This window comes from Dicentrarchus labrax, unplaced genomic scaffold, assembly GCF_905237075.1.
Source record: "Dicentrarchus labrax unplaced genomic scaffold, dlabrax2021, whole genome shotgun sequence".
NCBI lineage: Eukaryota > Metazoa > Chordata > Actinopteri > Moronidae > Dicentrarchus > Dicentrarchus labrax.
Window position 1 is genome coordinate 20,460,319 of NW_026136723.1, and position 20,425 is coordinate 20,480,743.

General features: G+C 41.2%; 1 protein-coding gene across 6 annotated transcripts in view; it reads left to right on the top strand.

The window, feature by feature from the left end:
* rbms3 (RNA binding motif, single stranded interacting protein) overlaps positions 1-20,425 on the top strand; it is a 267,875-nt gene that overhangs the window by 182,799 nt on the left and 64,651 nt on the right. For all 6 annotated transcript variants that reach the window (XM_051391604.1, XM_051391609.1, XM_051391605.1 and 3 more), the window contains 2 exons: positions 13,556-13,713; positions 18,828-18,907. In XM_051391604.1, the coding sequence (XP_051247564.1) occupies positions 13,556-13,713; positions 18,828-18,907 (238 nt within the window). The remainder of the gene's footprint in view (positions 1-13,555; positions 13,714-18,827; positions 18,908-20,425) is intronic.

The window sequence follows — 20,425 nt, forward strand, 5'->3', positions numbered from 1 at the left end:
CTTACAAACCAGGGACTCCCCCCTCCTGATTACCCGGCAATCATCTCTCATCCTTTCTTTTCGTCCTGCCACCTATTATTCTTTGTGTATTTTCAAATGACTTCTGCTCTAGTTTAATTGCAGTGTGGTATAATCATTATTGTGATGCTTGGGACCACCTCTTTGCAGTCATTGTTTGATGGTGTCATCAGTTGTTCACTTCTTTTTTTTGCGATGTGTACTACAAAGGCTTTTTACCAACATATATACCTACGCAAGCAGCTGAAAATTAAGTAGCATTGTTCACATACTTGCCTGTGTAGCTGCATGAAGTGTTTGCTAGTGGTACAACCACTAGGCAGCAGATCAGGCCCCATCATTCCTGGCCCACACCAGAATACCTTCTTAATACTTAAGGATTTCGCTCATTAACATGACATGAATGTTGAGATCACATACAAATTGTGTTATTTTTATTCAAACCTCTCCTCTATTGTAGATGCTGTTTGCTCAGAGTCTGCTGCTGACCTTACTTTATATCCAACTCCCTCTGTTCATAGGCTTAATTATATCCTGCACACAACCAAAACTCTGAAGGAACACAGGATAGCCATCATGCACACATGAAAGCATAGTTAAAAGGAAGTGCATCAGAGGGTTGAAGAGCCCTGCAGGGTAATTCAAAGTGTAGTCATAGCTTAAGAAAAAGTGCCTGTAAACTTTCAAAAAGAGAGACTCTGTGATGGCAGCATTCCTATTTCTGACACAAATTATCCAGTTTGTAATACTGTTAATGAATTATTCTATTCAAAACCTTTCCACATTTGCTAATTCAGTGTGTGCTCATACCAGACATTAAGGCTTTTTTACATTCACCTGTTGTAGATCCGAGCTTCTAACTCAGTCACTAATTAAATGCATGAATTCAACTATTTGTTCAAATTACAACAGCATTGTGTCACAATTGCAGTATTATTTACTCCACCTGAGAATCAATAAAAGCACAAGGGTAGTTGTTATTGTCTTTATTACACTTTTATTACTGCCCTCCTAGTTTTTTTTCTCCTCCACTCTTTCTGCATTCCTCTCTTATGCTTCCTTCCTTTGTGGCTTTTCCAACTTCAAGGCAAAAGAGCAGGCATGTCCGTCTTCATCCTTTTTCTGTTTTTCTCTCTTCCTCCCTCCATTGTGTCTCTCATTCCCTCTCAGGAAAAAGGAAGCTCATAAGAGTTTTGAAGTTTTCATAAAATGGGAGTGATGAAGCCGTTGAACTCGGTGGGACACCCAGGGTGGGTCGTTAGTTTGCTTCCACTGTATCATTAGTGTCTATAACAAGCACATTATCTCCCACTGAACCACCCGTCTTCCAGGCCTTTTAGAGTGAGAATTAGACTGTAACAAGCAGCCGTCCCCTCTATATAGGTCATCTACTGCTAATGAAGCTCTCACTGAAATACACACTGAGGATTGGGTTTGGGTTCAGGAACTTACTGTACTGTTTTCAAAGGGTCAACAGAATCACTTAGCAGCAGGAAAGATACAGATTTTGTTGTTGTTGTGTAATGGTTGCAGGTTGGGCACGATTAAGCTCTTATCGCCTACATGGGGTTTTGATTGTTGCCAAGCGGCTGTATGACTAGCAGGCACTTCTCTTCACTGATTCTTAAGTGTGAGGCAACATGTGTCCTACAAGGCCTTGTTGATAATATTACCTTATACTGTGTACCGGTATTATTTTATGATACTTAGATAAACAATAATAATTGGAAATGATATTGAATTTTACACAATATCTTCTATTATCTAATTACTGAATGATCAGTGTAATTTAATATTTTATTTGAATCAAAGGTGGAACATATAGACACCACATCAACAGCAATAACCCTGAGCAGTCTCACACTTTACTTAATAAATGAAAGTCAAACAGATTGTAGCAATTTTGCTAATTTAAACATGTAATATTAATAATAATTCTGTCACAACCACATTGTGTCAAGACCACTACATCATAATGGAAATATTTATGTTGAAGTCCAGGTGTAAATTTATGCATATTAACTAGGGCCCAGAGGCAGCTGTCAACAGAGGGAAAACAAAAGAGCTTCCTCTGTAGAATACATGGATCATGTAATTATGTAGCGGTTTGTTAACACTGTCTGGTTTTCTGTCACGTTTCAATGACACATACATGATTTTTATTTTTTTTACACATTTTTAAAGACATATGCTAAAACGTCTTTCGATTACATTTTATTGTGTGCTTGTTATGGGCTGAGATGCTAAAATTGGCGTTTCTTTGCTTTCGCATTTTAGCACCTTTTTAGGACAAGATTTGTCTATCACCTCTGTCAAATGGCAACGGGAAAGAAAACATATTACATTGTTTCCGAAGAAATATATTCAACATGTAATGAAACATACCCTATGTACAGCTATCGGGCAGAAAGGGAGGTGAATGAGAATTTTAATATTTTCTGGTCAAAAACAATTTTTTCACAGCATGGTTTTTAATGTCTGAAAAAACACATGAACAGCATTGATTTTGGAAAAAGTAATAAAATCAGGAATTTATCAACATATATACCATAAGTGTACATATGTATTTATTTAAAATGAAACCCTTTTTCATAGCAACTCTTAAGAACCTGTGTTTTGTGAGGGAAAGGAATCTAATACTCCACATCACTGTTTTGTAATTGAAAATCATTGCATCAGTTCCACCACTGAACCTGACTGATGTCACATAAATGTTGATTTGTTCTGAGTGGCTTTCCCCGCACAACACTTCCATTATTGCTTTTTTATTACTTTTGTTGTTGCTGTTTTCCATTGAGAAATAATTCTTTAATATATATTTCAATATTTCTGCGGCTCTCGCCTCCACCGTGTTGTCATTTCTCTGCCCAGATGTGACAGAGCTAAGGCGAGGTATTTCTGCTGCAGTTAGACATATGACGCTCACATCACAGTGCAGTTTCACGTGGCAGGCTTAGTGTTCCCCAGTGAGTAGTGGCACATTAAGGAATAACAAATGAGTCCATGACCCAGGGTAGTTATTCAGGGTGTGTTTGTGGAGCAGGCAAACTGCGTATGCTATTTGCTTTGCAGTAGATTCATAAGTGAAAATTGCATTGTGCCTCCATTTGGAGAGCAGGTGATGAAGTGAGGAGGGAAACAAAGAAATTGTCACTCTCCTTGTTTCTGATGATGCTGTACCACTCTGCTGAAAGGCTCACACATCCCGCCTGTCATCTTAACACTGAATCTGAATTGTCAACATACTGCATGTGTCTGCTTTTTAAACTAGATTGAAAAAGAGCTCTGACTCTGTGATATTGTGTGCAAGTAATAGCGTATTTTGTTTGTATTTACAAGATGTATTAGTGTTTTGAGCATGTGAAAAGGCTTTGCACGCATGTGACTTTGCCTTCCTCCCTGTCTGTAAACTTCACTACTCTGACCCAGCCGGTCTGATGCACACATTCTTCACACAGACATGTGCCGGGGAGACAGACGGGGAGGGGCATATGGATGCAGCCTTTTGAAGTCACTTAACATCCACTGCCACGGCTAATTTGACCCATGCACCGTGACGTTAACATGCATGACGATTTTATGATGCGGTGAACCCCGTCGAGGGCAGCTCTAAGGATCGTATGTGGTGAAGCTCTGAGAGCAGCCTGCACTGAATGAGACAGCCTCTGAAGTACAGAAGAGAGCATGTTGGAGACACATGGGCTTTTTAAATGCACAGGTCGGTGTGCAGGATATCTGTGATCTTGAGAACCTAGAGGAATGGCTCCCAACTTTTTTTGTTGGACATTCCTCCACAGCTTTATCAGGAGGGCTCAAGTACAACCACTTCATTTCATCCATCTATCTGCTGCTCAGTTTTGAATTTTCTGATAGCTTCATTAGTTCTTTTCATGTATTCTTAACCAGCCTCACATCAATTTGTAGGTTTATTTTCCACCAAGTTACAAATATATGGCTATTTTCCGGGTGTTCAAATCATTTCTATTTAGTCAAATTAACTGCACTACTCTTTTGCACACACCCCCAGGCAACTGCAGAATTATCCGCCGTAGTAAACAAACCTCTGGTTGGGAACCACTGACTTAGTACACAGACATAGGGTGTAGGGAGAGTCTTTTAAAGTTCATGGATGTCCTGCTAATCTCCATTGACTTTAAAAACACAAACCAATAGTCAGTCAGGTCTACCACTTTGAATTTCATAGTTCCAAGTGAAGAACAAAACAACAACGTTAAACTTTAAACTATAAAAGAAAACTATAAAAAAAAGATATAAAATCATAGCCATTTGTTCAATGTTTGTTTGTGGAACTGTGTTGAGTAGTTCAATTAGTTACTCACATATTTCACTTTATAGTTCAACAATAGAAATGACCACTCTTCCACATGCAGTAGCTTACTGGAAAGGACTAACCTAACTGCTAGTTGTGAAATGCACAATCATCATTAAAAATATGTGTTCACCAGTCCAGCAGGAAGGCAAGGCACATTGTTCCTTGAAAAAAAAACGTTTTTTAAAGCACATAGGCCTATTTACACAGAGTCACCATGGAGCGAAACACGCAGAATGCAACTGCAATTTGAGAATCCCCCTAGCTCTCCATGGGCTGAAATTATGTTTCTTGGGTGACTGGGGAAAGCCTGCTCCGCCAAATATCAAAGCCTAATTTTGGCATATTGCCATATACAATAGTAACAGGATGTTATGTGTTCAGTTTAGTTCACTTCATTTCTGCCCAAAGTAAACGTTCAAGTATCAAGTATTGTAATAGTGATTTTAAAAAGAGAGGTTGAAAAATGAAAATGTGTAATTTATTTTTATATTAACAGACAAACCGAGAAAAAACAAAAGAGAGAGGAGATAAAAGAAAATAGCTCTTTTACAGAGTGAAAAGTCACACATTATTTACAGATACAGTAGGTTACCTGCATCAGTCCACAGAAGTCCTCGTGTTGGTCAGTACTAGAAATCAAATACCCCTGCCGCCTCTTCTCCAAAGCCAAAACTATCACCAACACTCTCCACCTCCACATGATGTCAGCCAGGAGGAATTCAATCTCAGAAATTATATCATGAATGATGCATAAGACGGAAAAATGCATTTACCCTGGCGACAACACAATGAGCTGTTGTTGCAAACACTGTAATGGAAAAATACGAAGGTTACGGTGATGAAAATGTATTATGAAACCGGGAAGACATTTGTGAATGTTGTCTACTCCTGAGCTGAGGGAGCACGACCGAGGACATAACCACAGCTTATAAGGAAATTCCTCAATATTTCTACAAAGGCAGGATGAATTTGTCTTGAAGTCCTCAGGGAGCGTAGCAAAGAGTATCTTTGCATGCATTGTGTGCCTGCCCACTTCCACTATGCATGCATGAATTTTGTCTCCTTTTGCTGGAGCACAGGGGTAAGGCGGGTGTGCCCGTCTTCCATGTTAATAATGAATTTTTGATATGAGCTCCACATGAAATTTTAATCTCTGGAATATTAGCTCACCGAGGGAGATACAAAATCAAATCAGGGGGTCGTGATTAAGCAGGTGAAGCGCATATCGACCCATTTAAATTCACATTAACCCGGCATCAAAATGTATGAGCCATGACATTGATGGCAGACATAATTTAGTGGTGATATGTCTGTTTTGCAAGTAAAGGTGTGATCCTTCCATCACACATTTGTAAAAAAAGGGAATTTTACACTTGATATGGTAGATTATACTTCTTGAATGCTCACAAATATTAAAGGATAAGGCTGGTAATACTCTCTTTTCTTCTTATCAACAAATCCCTTGAAAATACCAAATCAACAAGGATTTTCTCCTATTTAACAGGAGTTGCCTGTATAGCCAATGTTAAATGTATCTTATAAACATTTCCATTGGTGTCGTAAAATTATTAAAAACACATCAATGAGTCACAGTGTTGCACTTGGTGACATTTTCCTTTTTAAGTAAAGCTCAATCTGTATTTTATGTTTGTGAATCACAGAAAAAATTTCAGGTGCTACACCATATCAAAATTCAGATCAAGAGTTTGACCTTCAGAGCTCTCTGTATGTTACACAATTCTCCCTGTACCTTTGCTTGAATTTACATGCAACAGCGCAGTTAAATGGCACATGGAAGGACATACCAAAAGCCGGTTTTGTGCCAAAGCCCTCGCTGTGCCTTATGTTGGATGAATATTTTACCAGCTACGCCAGCAGAGAGTAGGCCGAGCTCAGAGAGTTAGTAAAACAAAGCCCCACCGCTGTGTTAGCATACTCAAAGGCTCAATAATGTATCACCCACTTTTGTTCCTTACACAGCATCTATCATCTCAGCATAATACAGAGTAGCTAGAAAGCTATTTTCCATGAGCAGTAATAGGACAAAGATTGACAATGTGTGCATTTTTCTGTGTATCACATATGTGTGTGTGTGTGTGTGTGTGTGTGTGTGTGTGTGTGTGTGTGTGTGTGTGTATGGCTTTGAGTCTGTGCATGTGTGAGATGCAGCACTGTGCAGGAGTGGTGTGCGTAATTATGTGAGTGAATGAGTGTAGATCTTAAAACCAAACTAAACACCTTAGTGCCTCTGGGCTGCTAGGACACACTTAGTTGTCATTGGCTTGGATTGCACTCATGGGAAGAATTCTGTAGCTGAATAATGTGATGTATTAAGCGGTGCTCTGCAGCAACGTATGGTAATTTGTAAGATTTTTATTTAATCAGGTAACATTGTATTCCAGCCAAATGGAACACTATGTGAGCAAGGTGAGCCTGTAATCTTTTGCTTCTAAGCCTCATATTCTGCTCTATTTATCTTTTGTATCTTGTAAAAAAGTGTATTTAAAAACAACTTGTGAAACACATTTTTAATTTCTTTTTGGTGTGAAAATGAGAGGGTAATTAATAGGCATAAGCAACAATGTGCTGGTGAGTGGATGATCTTTTTGTAGCTACTAAAACTGATCGATCAATGATTCATCAGTGTGGCACAGTAGCTTACAGTGAGGATGACGACAGATCAGGAAAGACTGTTTTAGTGTTATGTTAATACACAGGAGAGGGGAGGTCATCGGTTTTTGAACACATAAAGATGGATTCTACATGTGTCAGTGCAACAGATTTTTCTCTGTATATGTCTTATTGTATCAGGTATATCCAGCAAGGTACTGAGGATCCACTTTAAATTTGTGTGTCAATATCATTATAAAATTCAGCATTTCCACTATCACCACAATTTTCTCTTAATCATAGCAGGCAACTAACTCAGTGTTTAATGCCACAGCACACCTAGCGTTATGGTATCTTACATAACAGTGACTCCAGTGACTTCCATGGAGTGAGGTATACAGATTGTAAATATGGGAAAAAGAGAGAAAGAGAGAAATGCTATTGCTACAGTACAAGACACAGACACTCTGAGTCTAGTTTCCACCCACCTGTTATGAAAAACTAACTGGAAATGCCAAAATATCGCAAAGGGTTTGGCTGAGGTAGAACACCTGGAATTTTAAATAAGAGATGCGACAAAGACTGGGGGAAGCACATTCTTCAAATGCACTTTGACGTTGCAGTGCCCACTTCTTCTTCTTTTCCTCTAGACAAAGAATTCATATCATGCTGCCACTCACATTCATATGCCTCCAAAACACTAGAGATCCTGAAAAATAAACCCCAAAACAGAACTGTAGCTTCCTCTCAAACCTTCAGGTATACATGCCAAGGTAATTATAGCAATGCCACCCACAATAAGGCATTCAAATGATGATTTAGAGGGAAAGATTTTATCTATAACAGAAAAGTTATGTGTTATTCAGGTCTTTAAGCACTGACAACTGTATTCCTACATGGTATGTTTGCATTCTTTATCTTAAACCCTTGCCAATACTTGTTTATCGCTGTACTATTGTAGCCATGTTTAAGTGACAGGTGTTTAGGCTGTTTGTTCAGACGTAATATGGTAATTGGATTGAAAATGGCTGCCCTGGGTGATGGCACAGATCCTACGCCTCACAGCCCTTTGTTTCCAACAGAAGGTTTGAATCAGGAATGTGGATTTCGTCAGCCCCCCAGTGAGCAGCAGAAGGACCTCGCACGTTACCAGCTTGCGCTCTCGCTGTATTTTTTTTGCTCTGTAACATGCTGTTCTGTGACTGAGCGAGTTTAGGTTGGAGACATTTGTGCATATGTTGGATTGTAATGTGCGCTATATCTCAGCGTGTTTGGAAGGATGTGTATCAGATTTGTGAGGGAGAATTCAAGCCTTTAAAGTTTCACCATCTGTCTATAGAATCTGACTTTGATGAATGAATGTAGCCATAGTAGAAAACACTCTTTAAACTTTAAATTTTTCCTGTGCTAAAAAAAGGCTTATGTACTAATGTAGGATATATAAACAAGCTGCTATTTCTTTTAATGGGCAGCAACTTACAAAATGTTATTCTACCGCAGAGGGTCTCCTGCAGCTTGACTCTGCTAACAACTACTTGGTGTGAATTTCCTGTAAATGGCTGCAGTGGACAGAGACAGTCTGTGATGGGGACACAGTGTAATGTAAAGTCTTGGATGTGGATGGGGTTTGAAGTCGAGTGTCACAGAGGTGCTTGATAAGAGACAGAATGGCAGAGTGTTGAGGAAGCGCTTGACAACTGCCTCTACAAAGGGAAAAGTAGAGTGATCCTGCCATCCACTCATCAGTGGCAAAAGAAAATGTTGGGAAGCGCTCATCAAAGGGCGGTAAGCTGCCCGCCTGACTTCACCTGCTGTTGTCTGACCAGTTGACTAGCCAGCTGACAGAATGATAGCTCCTTTGTAGTGCTACCTTTTTGTCTCTGAATTTTCTGGCTCCTCACAAATTAAACTCAAGCTTTTGAAGTGAGCTGATGTGCTCATATGCTTCTCCAACTCCCAACTTCCCCTTACTCCATCCTTCCACTTGCGTTGTGCAGACTCAGGCTCCCACAGCAAGATCTGTGTGCAGATCCTACACCTATATATGAGAGCGCAGGAACGCTCCCTCTGGCATCTGCAAACTTGTCAGCAACACATCCTCACAGCAGCAGCAACACAACAACTACTGTTTCCTTGCAGTTTTCTCGAACCAGAATACACGGAACCCCATTGTCTTTTGCTTTAATTGTGCTCCTTCAGGCTGCTGGTTAGTCACACAACAGGCCAGAGTGGCATGCCTAAGGGAAGCGAATAGTGTATTGTCAAACCAAGGATTGGCTTACACACTCATACACATGCACACACGCCCTCATAGAGTGTGTACCGGTGCTTAGAGGAGCAGCTGAGAAGCCCTGCAGAGCCAATTACACATACAGCTCTAATCTCTTGAGCAAGCCGAATGGATAGAGAGGGAAAAGAGAGGAGAAAGAATAAAGGATAAAGGAGGGACAAGATGGGAGATGACAATAGCGGTGGGGGGGGAGGAAGGACAAACAGGAATGGATTGATGGAAAACGTAAGGGAAGTAGTAGGAGGAATGAACAGAGAGGGTGCTGAAGTCAGTGAAAAATGAAAAGAGTTGACAAAAAGAATAGTTGGAGAAAGATAGGCTATGGAGTGGTCAGTGGTATGAAAGGGGAGAAGAAGAAAGACAGAATGGGGTGAAGGAATCTGGGAGATATAGTTTGAAAAAAGAAAGAGTGTTGACAAGAGAATGAGGGCAGCTCCGAGCCTCAACATAACGTTAGATGCAGCGCCCCCAGTCAAGACATATATCTATCTGTCTAACTTTTATCAGTTAAATGGATACAGCCCTGAGAACCCCATAGGCGGAACGTGAGACTTCTAACGGCTGACGTCTCTTTTCCCCCAAGCGTTGTCAAAAGACAACAAGGGCTTCCTTTAATGTGTTATATCTGCCTGTCATGTCAGCTGTCTCCATCTCTGTCTTTCTCTCCAGCTTTCTCTTCTTTGCCTTTTCACTCTTTCACCTTTTGCTCCATGATCTATACTCCTATTTTCTCTTTTGTTTTTTGTTTAACCCAGATCTCCGCCTCCTTTTCTTCTTTCTACTAATACCCCCCCCGTAGCATGGTAATGTTCTCAGAAATTACAGTGAGGTAAACAGAGCAGGGTGTCGAAATGAAATAACAGCTACAGGGCTGTCAGCTCTAGCGAGGGGGCCATCCGTCAGCGGGAAATGACACGTTGGCTGCCTCCCCCCTCCTGTGCACACACAGTTGGGTTCCTCCTGTCCTCCTCATGGCAAGGTGAGGGAATTATGCTCATCAAAGGCCCAGCGCAGCCTGAAGCCTTTCCATTAGCCTTCTACAACACTGGTCAATGGTGAGGGGACAGACACAACTGCCATTGCACACACAAGAAGCAGGCACTTTGGGAAAAAAGATACGTATTACAGCATTACAGTATATGTTCGATGGAACAAACACACACACATAATTGCTAGTGATAGGATATATGCACAGGTACACACACGCACACACACCTCAATTACCGTTTCATTCATAGCCTGACAGCAGAGCGTGTGTGAAGGCTGACATTAAAGGAAATTAAATCTCCTTGTGGAATGGGCCAGCCCATCTCACCTCCCGTCAAAATGCTCCCATTTCCACTCGTCCCCGTAACCTTCTCATCTGGGTATTTAGGGCTTTGTGGTGCGGAACGTCATCAAAGAGGAAACTTTGCGAGGCGGCCGTGCGTAGACGAGGCCTCCCCATGATAATCCCCCAGCAAACGTAGCCCTCTACTATTAGCCCACGCACACAACTTACTGCTTCACATTCTATCACACTCTTTCTCTGCGTGTACTGTCACATGCTGCACAAGAAAGTCATTCAAAAGCATGCACACACACACACACACACACACACACACCCACACTCTCGTACCATTGGCTTAGCCCAGCCAGTGAGTCAGTCAGTTTAACTCTTTGATCCAGACCTCCTGTGTGCATTGGAATACGAAGCCTATTTGACATAATCCTGAAAAACATCGCCTCACATAACCAGTGAAACTCAAAGGAAAGCACAGCTGCACGGCTACACACACCAAAGGGACTTAGCAGGAGAGTGACACGTGTACAGTCGATTTTTATGGGCAGATTTAATTAAGCCTCATTCACTGCCAAATCTTATGTTATACAAACGCTTGTGAGCCCTTTCTCGCTCACTCTGAAGCACATAAATGTGACAAACCTGCAGTTAGGTAATTGAGTTCCTGGCTAAAGGAGAAAGAGCTGCGTTTTTCCTGCTTTCACGACGGACACCGGCTTTCTCCCAGTGGCTTTAATCAGATCAAACATGTCCTGTCAGATAAGACAGCTAATTAATCAGGGGAGGGACCAGTCTTCTCCTCTGACAGATGGAGAGATGGAGGCAGGACTCTGGTGGAGGCACTTCCTCTCCTCCTCCTTTACCTCTTCCTCTGCCATCGACAGAAAGTAAAACAAGAAGGAGTGAGACAGTGTTGCCTGTGGCAAAGCACAGAGAGTCTGTAAAGATTCTCAAAGACAGTGTTTACATGCAGGCTGCAACTGAAGTATCGCCACAACCCCCGACTGAGAAGAAGACAGACTTCTGTACTGAAGTGTTTACAGTACTGCATATATGCGTGTGAAGTAGATCCCTGAAAATTCAGGTTTCTCATCTTTTTGAGGCATTTATTTGACGCCAAATCAACTTAATTCAAAGTAAAGTAGTGCAATTGTCAGATGACAAGGCTCCGTATGGTTTAGGAAAGAAAACTGTTTTCATATGTATATATGAAAAATGTATTATGCAAATGTTTTGTTATGTGCACATAGTATTGTCTTAACTGTCTTTGGGCAGAAGCTAGTTAGTTGTTCTACTTGTCCTTGCTTCTCTTCTTCTCTTGTCTTGTTGCCAGTTCTTAAGGTTTAGACTTGGCAGATCCAGCTTAGCCTCTCCTGAATTAATGGAACTAACCTTTTTTGTAGCATTTAAATCATTTCATACATTTTTATAGATGTCTTTCTTAATTGCTGTTGCTATTCAGGATACATATAGTAATCTTCCTTATTAGTAAATGATAGATCCCAACCATCACAAAGATTATGGTATTTTTACATTGTGATGCTCCTTGAAACTAGGTTATAATGTAGCTTTCTCATAAGAGAGGCTGTTATTAAGTATGAGAAGGACATTTTTAGTTCATTGCATTAAATACATACATTTAAAGTGGAGTTTACAATGGCAGCAACAAAAGATCCATTCACAATGATCCAAAAGATCCATATCTATTTAAAATTTTCAGTTGTATACATTCAAAAATAAATTGTCCCCAAATTTGAAATAGATGGTACAAGATTCATCTTTGGTGTTTTCAACAAGGTAACATCTTCCACTGTGGGTGCCAGGAGACACCCACTGCAGATGCTACTGTTGTTTACTGCGAGCTGGAGTGGATGTAAATCTCATTCACTCATCACATTACGCTGGCTACTAATCACAGCATAGATGCCTTTTTGTAATATTGCTTTTGTTTTTGTTAGCTTTTGTAACCCAAGGTGGTCCTGGCTGCTGTTGGATGAATGGTTTGGACATGTTGATGTTGGAGTAGATGAAGAGGAGATGTGATAAATGCAAGCTGCAAACAGATCAGAATCTGGCTGACTGCCTGATTGGATAGTTTCCTTAGTACCTGGGTGGGAGGATGGATTGAATGTAATTTGATACATTAGAAAAGAATATGCTAACATGCATACAGAATCATAAAGATACCTAATTAAAGATAAGGATGACATAATGTAGTTTCATGCTTAATTTAGAGACTGACTGACTTGTAGCATAGATGGATGGATAGCTGACTTATATGGTGGCTGTCTGGCTCAGTGACTGATTGACTGGTGGGGTTGGGCTGCTGTTTCCAGCTGTTCTACTGTAGAGCTCACAGGGCCCTCTGCTTTCTCAGGCTCATCCCACCACCAGCTGTGCAGCTTCACCTAGCAAGCAGCAGCCTCTGGGCACTACGAAAGAAATGCTGTACGATACACACGACACAACTTCTCACTGTTTTCTGTTTCTGTCTCTCTTTCTTTTCATCTTTAAACTTAACACACCCAGAATCCTTTATACAAATGAATGTAAATATGTACAGAATGCAAGATGTTTATACAGACTTGCACTGTCGTAATACTTTCCACTCACCAAATCCAAAATGTGTCCGACACCCTCACTGTGTCACACATAGAGCCTGAGGCCCAGTGACCTATTGATGTGTCCATGTTGCATGTGAGCATATGAATGTGTGTGTGTGTGTGTGTGTGTGTGTGTGTGTGTGTGTGTGTGTGTGTGTGTGTGTGTGTGTGTGTGTGTGTGTGTGTGTGTGTGTGTGTGTGTGTCATAAGGCCAAACGTTATGTGAGTTCAGCCAGAGTTCGATTTTGCTGTTGGTAGCATTGAGACGTGTTATGTTATGGCTCATGACACAAAGCTGATGTATATTTCACAATTCCTACGATTGTTGGTGATATATTATTATTTCTCATCTTTTCCTCTTCCGTTTTCACCACCCCTCCCCCTGTCCTACCTGCTGTTCTATCCTCCTGGCCCTGCAGCAACAGGAGCAGGACCCCACCAACCTGTACATCTCCAACCTGCCAGTGTCTATGGATGAGCAGGAGCTGGAGAACATGCTGAAGCCCCTGGGTCACGTCATCTCCACGAGGATATTGAGGGATGCCAACGGGGTTAGCAGAGGAGTCGGCTTCGCCAGGTAAACAGTAATAATGATGCTAATGTGACGTGGAGGCAGTTACTCCTACTTATACTATGAAAACAATAATTCATTTTTAAACAATGGATTTTCAGCACATGTGATCTCACACAAGTTTTGTGTCTCTATCCTTCTGGTATTTCATGGATGCTGCAGCAGTAACACAGAATCATTTGCATATGGATTTCACCCACAAACACTTTTACAAATGCACAGACTGAAGTGCATACATGATCAAGCACACACAGATGGATTCATGTACGTACTTACTATATGCATACACACATTCACGCTAAAAAGACACTTGTAATCTCACCTAGGGGCAGTGGAAACTTGTATGCACACGTGCCTGTACATCCGTGGATACCATTAATTACCCCCTTTTCCTCCTAGTATAACCAGGCCTGCTATATTTCCACCACCAAGCCTACCACTGAACAGTTTATTTCTTTTTCTACTTATAAAAGTTTCCACTTCAGCTTGTTAATCCCCCAAAGTCATAAACCGCTCTGTCCTTGTCCTCGGCAGCAGCCACCAGGCTCTCATTCCTCTCCACACATTCCTCCCTTGTTTACCCAGAGGAGGCCACTGACGGCCACAGAACCGCCATCTTGCAGGGATTTTTCTTAATCACCTGCTCTGGCTGAACTCCTCTCCTATTCCCTGCTCTATTACTGAGGGTTACAGCAGGACAGACAAGCACAAACACACACACACACACACATAAACAGGCACTTATGCACAAACGTGAGCATATGCACAGACAGGCGTCTACACATGCCTACACACCTGTGCATAAGAAGACAAGCATGGACGTGTGCACCCACACACACATAACACGTAAGCAAACTCTCGCACGTACGCACACAGACAGGTAGGCAGCCTCCTGCAGGCCAACAAGCAGAGCACAGCAACAACCTGCCACAAGCCACCTGTTCAAGCAGCCCTCAGTGGGAGGAGGAAGAGACATGATGGAAAGGGAGAGTGAGACGGCAGGAGAGAAAGGGACAGGAGTGTGAAACAATGACCAGGTATAAAGAACTAATCATAGAGGTTATTATAAAGAGAAAGAGAAGGTGATGGGAAGGAGAAGGCAGTATGAGATGGAGAAAGATTGAGGAATAGAAAGTGAAGAGAGTGAGTGTGGGTGTCTGGAATAAAATGTGAAAAGTGAATGACTGGTGTTTTGGTTAGATAAGGGCGAAAAAGAAAAACTTAAGAGAGGCATGGACGGTTTTATTACTTGTACAGATCAATAAATAAAAGAGAATGGTGATAACTGATAAATACAGGTCAGAAAAAGTAGCCAGACAGAGATTCAGACCATGGAGAAAAAATAAATCTATGTATTTTATGAATTGTAGAGCTCCAGTTAGCTGTGTCAACAGACAGACAGACAGACAGACAGACAGACAGACAGCTGCTGAGGGTTGGGCCATGAGGGGCATTAGAGAGAGTAAACTGAGCTAAGTGTTTGTGGGCCGATCCATTACTGTTATCAGAGCCCATTACTCCAGCCCCAGCACTAATCATTGCAGACAGCAGCACCTGATGCCATTAACCAGCAGCACACACAGAAAATCCAGCCTGCCTCACCACCTACCTGGCCAGCTCTTTGACTGACTGGCTACCCCAAAAGCATGACTGACCAACAGACAGTCTAGCTGACGGGCTCGTTTCCCTATGACTGCCTAACAGCCTGTCTGCATTATTTACTCCTTGTCTAACCACCTGTTTTCTGTCTACCTACCTGCTGGAAAGAGTCAAGGAGAGATGGCGTTGAGAAGGAGGCAAACAATGAATAGCCAGAGGGGGTGTGAGGAGGATGGATAAAGAGCGCTATGGGGAATAGGGCGGGAAGCGAAGCATCAACACTTCCAGTCAGAGAATCGGTTGAAACTCTGGAGAAGTGTGATGCATTCAACCTGATTTTCAGCCCCTTTTAAAATGGACAGCAAAAACAAATAATATCAAAACAGCTTTCGCTTTCATAATGCAGTACACAACCACATAGATCATTATTTCACAAGCTCTAAGTTGAGTGTGCACTACGTTCAGCGTTGTTAGGCTTTAATGGGAGAGAGAAAAAGCAATAAAAAGGTTAGCTGTGCTTCATGCAGATTCTCTCTGTGTCACTGGGCTGCCTCCTAAAGTGAAAGCATTGTGGAGGGGTTATTGGCATGTTTATTGCAGCTGTGTGTAAACATGGATTAAAAGCGTATTATGAATGTGTGCTTACATACATCCACAATATGTTCACATAAATGCACTGTATATTCACTTAAATCCAATGAAGCATTCATTCGAATGCTTTAATCAAAAAATGATTCCAAATCATGATACTTTGAACAGTTTGTAAAAGGACTTTTGGGAAAAAAAATATTGTATATAATTTAGAGCTGGATATCAATATTAAATACTGTCAGGTACTGAAAGCTACCATAGGAGGATTCAGTGTATTTTTTTACTTTCCTTTCTTATTCTTTGATCAAACAGTCACTGATTTAAATCTTAATTCTACCAATTTTATTTAGGCGCAATGGCTGCTTGCGTAAAGACATTTAAAATTGTGAAGTCTGGTTTATTTTGTTGACTAATTAAATAAAATGTATATACAGTATATCATATAATGAATAAAATCATAAAATGCATACTCTTTCGATCAGCTGAATGAATGACAGTGCTTTGATGATTTCTAGTTGCTGAGTGATGCTGATGGCCGGTGAATAGAGATCAGCCAAGTCACACTGGCTGGCGAGTATCAGTCTGCTCAAACACAGGGAAGAAATAGGGAAAAGAAGGAGAGTTTGAAAGATTATATATTCTAAACAGAGAAGCAGGGATAGGAAAACGGAGAAAGATGTTGATGTGGATAGGGCATAACAGAGAAACAAAAGGATGGACAGAGAGGGAAGAAAAGGAGGGCATGGAAAGTGAGAGAGATGGGGCGGGAGAGAGTGAGGGTAACACTGAAAGATGGAGGAAATAACCAAGGTTGAAAGATGGGGAGGAATGAGAGAGACGTCAAAAAGAAGAGGTGCAGACGGGCCGGGAGTAAGATGGATGGGACAGAGAGAGCGATAAAGAAGCTATGGTAAAAAAAAGAAGGATAAAGGTAGAGATAGGGGATGGATGAGAGACGGAGGACAGAGAAGTGAGAGGCTGACAGGATGATATGAGTATTCTTGGAGGTGAGAGCGAATAAAGCATGAAAATCTGGAAAGCAATGGATTCTTCACATTCCAAGAGGATATTACCATAGGCATAGCAATCACTCAGACCTGCATTTAAAAACGGTCTCATTGTAATATGAGTCCTCTGTGAGTATATATTAAAGAAACTGCATAGTAACTATAGCTATGTGTTTTTTATGTTTCTGTAACTTAACGTGGTTATGTTTGATATATAGACATTTCCATTTGCACAGAGGAAAACAAATCATACTCCTTGACTGGTTGCGCTGTGATTTATGTTTTTAGCCACAGAGGCACAGTTCTAATAACGACAATGTTAGTCGGTCAGTGGCTGTAGGACCACCACTTTGGTCCAGACTTAAATATTATATGTTCATGGTCCCACAGGATGAATCCTACCGACTTTTCCTTTAGTGCTACCAGCAGGTTGAGATTTTGGCCACCAGTTTGTCAAACTTTTAACTTATACAGTGAAATGTCTAAATATCTACTGGATTAGTTTGCAGAAAAGATATTAATGTTCCACAGAGGATGAATTCTAATGACTGATCCCCTAACTTGTTTTCTAGTGCCACTATGAAGTTCACACACCTAGTTTTCAGTGAAACGTCTCAACCTCTGCTCGACATTTCTGCCTTTGTTTTTCCTTGCCACTGTCACCGAATGCTTGTTCATGGTGGGAACTGTTGGGTCTCTGTCGATAATTGTATAAGGAGTACGGTCTAGTTTTACTTTTGTTATGAGTTGGGGCTATACAAATAGAATTTAATTGATTTTAATTAATGTTCCTTTCAGAATAAATTGGAAAAACTTTGATGATCTGTGGACTATTTATGTAGCACCTGCATCGGTGTACATGATTCACAATTTGTCAGGGCTAGAAAAAAACTTAAGTTAATAGAATGGGGCAGATATTATTTGTGTGTGTTGTATAGAGTTAAGGATTAGTAGTTTGATTCAAGCTGGAAGATAGAGTGTAATTTGCTCAAATTGTCTCACAGGTATGCTGCTTTCCTCCCACCACAGCACAAGGATAAAAGATATGCCAAAATGCAATACATTTGTGCATTTTTATGTATTTGATATACTTCTGTACATGTTTGATGTGATGGGTATACTGAATGGGCATTAGTGCTATTGATGTGAGAGATCAGAGGCCTCCTGCTGGTCATCTGCTCGACCCATAGATGTTTGATCCAGTGGCTGGAAAGAGGGAGACGAGTCTGTCAGTTTCCTGTCTTCTCTCGCTTCCCCACTCTGGAAATCAAAGTCTTTACGATTCATAGGCATGTCATCTTTACCTTCTCATACTTTCTTATCTCTCTTCTTCTACTTTTTTCTATATCCCTGCATCTATTTTGCCTCTTCTTTCTGTCTTTCTCTACTCTGTCTTTTCTACGAGGCAGGGAGAAAGGCTGCATAAAAAGTCTTTCCCTACAAAAACCCTGAATTTCATTATGCATTTCTGACTCATGCAGACAATGACATTCCCAAGCAGATAGACAGACAGACTGTGGATTGTCTCATTGGAGTTTTATGTGTGAAGGGTTCCAGTGCTAAACAGGAACAAGCTATCTTGAGTTGTTTAAAAGATAATGAAAACGACTGCAGCTGTGCTTTCTCTGATATATTTTTGTTTACAAGTGCTACCTTGGTCTGGAGTTGTAAACTGTATCTCATGCCAGAGTTGTTACCTGTTTGTGATGGTTAAAAATGGCATGCCATTCTGTTTGGTACTATAAAGTAACAGCCATATTAACCATATAGTAATTTAGTATATTTAGTATATTTATAAGCGCTGTCTGTTTGTGTCATAATTCAATGTTTTTATTTCCAATTGCTACAGAAGTTTCAAACTTTGCTACAAATGACAAGTGAATATTTTTTTAATCGAACCCTATGTATCACTTTTTGTTGCAGGATGGAGTCCACAGAGAAATGTGAAGTAGTGATACAGCATTTCAATGGAAAATACCTGAAAACCCCACCAGGCATTCCAGGTGAGTTTCTCCTCCTTTGCTTTACATTACCCTCGCATCACCCCTTTCCTTTCTTTCTTGAAAAATCATCACCTTTGAAATGAGAAACTTCCTTTCTAATTCAATTATGTTAATTTCTCAGAGATCTGCCGGACAGCTTGATAGATTGTGTACACCATTGTTTCTGACACCTGAAGTTAGCTGTCGTGGCTATGGCTGAATAGCTGACGGTTCTGTGGGTCTCTTCCTCACCCCCCATCTTTCTCTCTCTCTCTCTCTTTCTGTCACCGTGTCTCTCCCTCCCTGGTGGTGCTGCTGCTGCAAGCTGGAACTTCTCGGGCAGGAGAAAACCCTCTTAATATTCACACTCATGCCTCTGTGCTGTTCTTTGCAATCTACTTAAGAGCTTGCACTCTCCCCTCTTTCCTCTCCTGCTCCTGCTCTCTGTTGCCGTGTCCTCTCTCTTCTCTCTTTTCTGCAGTCACCCTAGACAGTGGAACAAGCTGGCCAAGGAGAAAACAGGCAGGGAAAAGAGGCTGAAAGAAAGAATGTCACCAAATGGAGACAGATGTAGAGACAAGAGTGTACCACATTGTGTGTTAGCACAGAAGTTAGTTTGGTGTCCAAAGTGACATTTGTGCTCCAAAAGTTTGAAACAAAAGGAGTCAAAGCAATGGTAATGTTGGAAACAGAGCATGTCTCTTTGGGAGTATGGGTTGCAAAAAGGAGAGCGAGGTGGAAGGAGAGTAAAGATATGAAAGAAAGAGTCAGAGGGAAAGGCCAGGATGAAAAAAAGAATCTGCTGCTTAAGCACTTTTGGGGCCAGGTGCTGCACTGCTCGAAGCCTCCCGTGCGTCCCAGCAGGGCGTGGGGGCCAGACAGGGCGATACCGAGGAGATCTCCTTCACCCCTGTGGCAATTTTATTAACAATACTCACACCTCCAACCAGCGGCACAGAAAAAGAACCATAAATTGCTCTCCACTATCCAGTAATATCTCAGAGAGACTGGATTTAGAATCTCCATATATGCTCAGCCACTGCATAGCCAGCAGCCATTAAAGGCAAGGTGAGTGGTTATATTGAAGTTGAGCCGTAATAGGAAACCTTTAAAGCTGTAATATCAGGCTGACCTTCCCCTTTAAGGGTCTATCTCCCGGCCGCTCAGGCTTTATTATTGTTAATGGATTGTTCAGGCTTGTGCCAAGCATGGAGATTTACTGCCCTGATCGAGGAAATCCTTCTGTGGAATTAAGAATGGTTAAGTTTACAAGGTTTGCTCTGGTCTGGTGCTACCATGGTCCCTCCTAAAGGGTCCATGAAATCTCCCCTTTCTGTTAATGTATTCTTGTGTGTAAACATGACTAGCTGATGCAAAAGCTATTAATGTTCCTTATGCTATTTCCATATGAGGTAATGCATAATCAATTCCATGGTTTATTACAACTTGGGTCTTATTTGTGTAATTTTGGCCACCATTTCTATGACTTATGATGGCATTGTACTCACCAAAGTAATTGCTGAGTAATCTACTGACTTT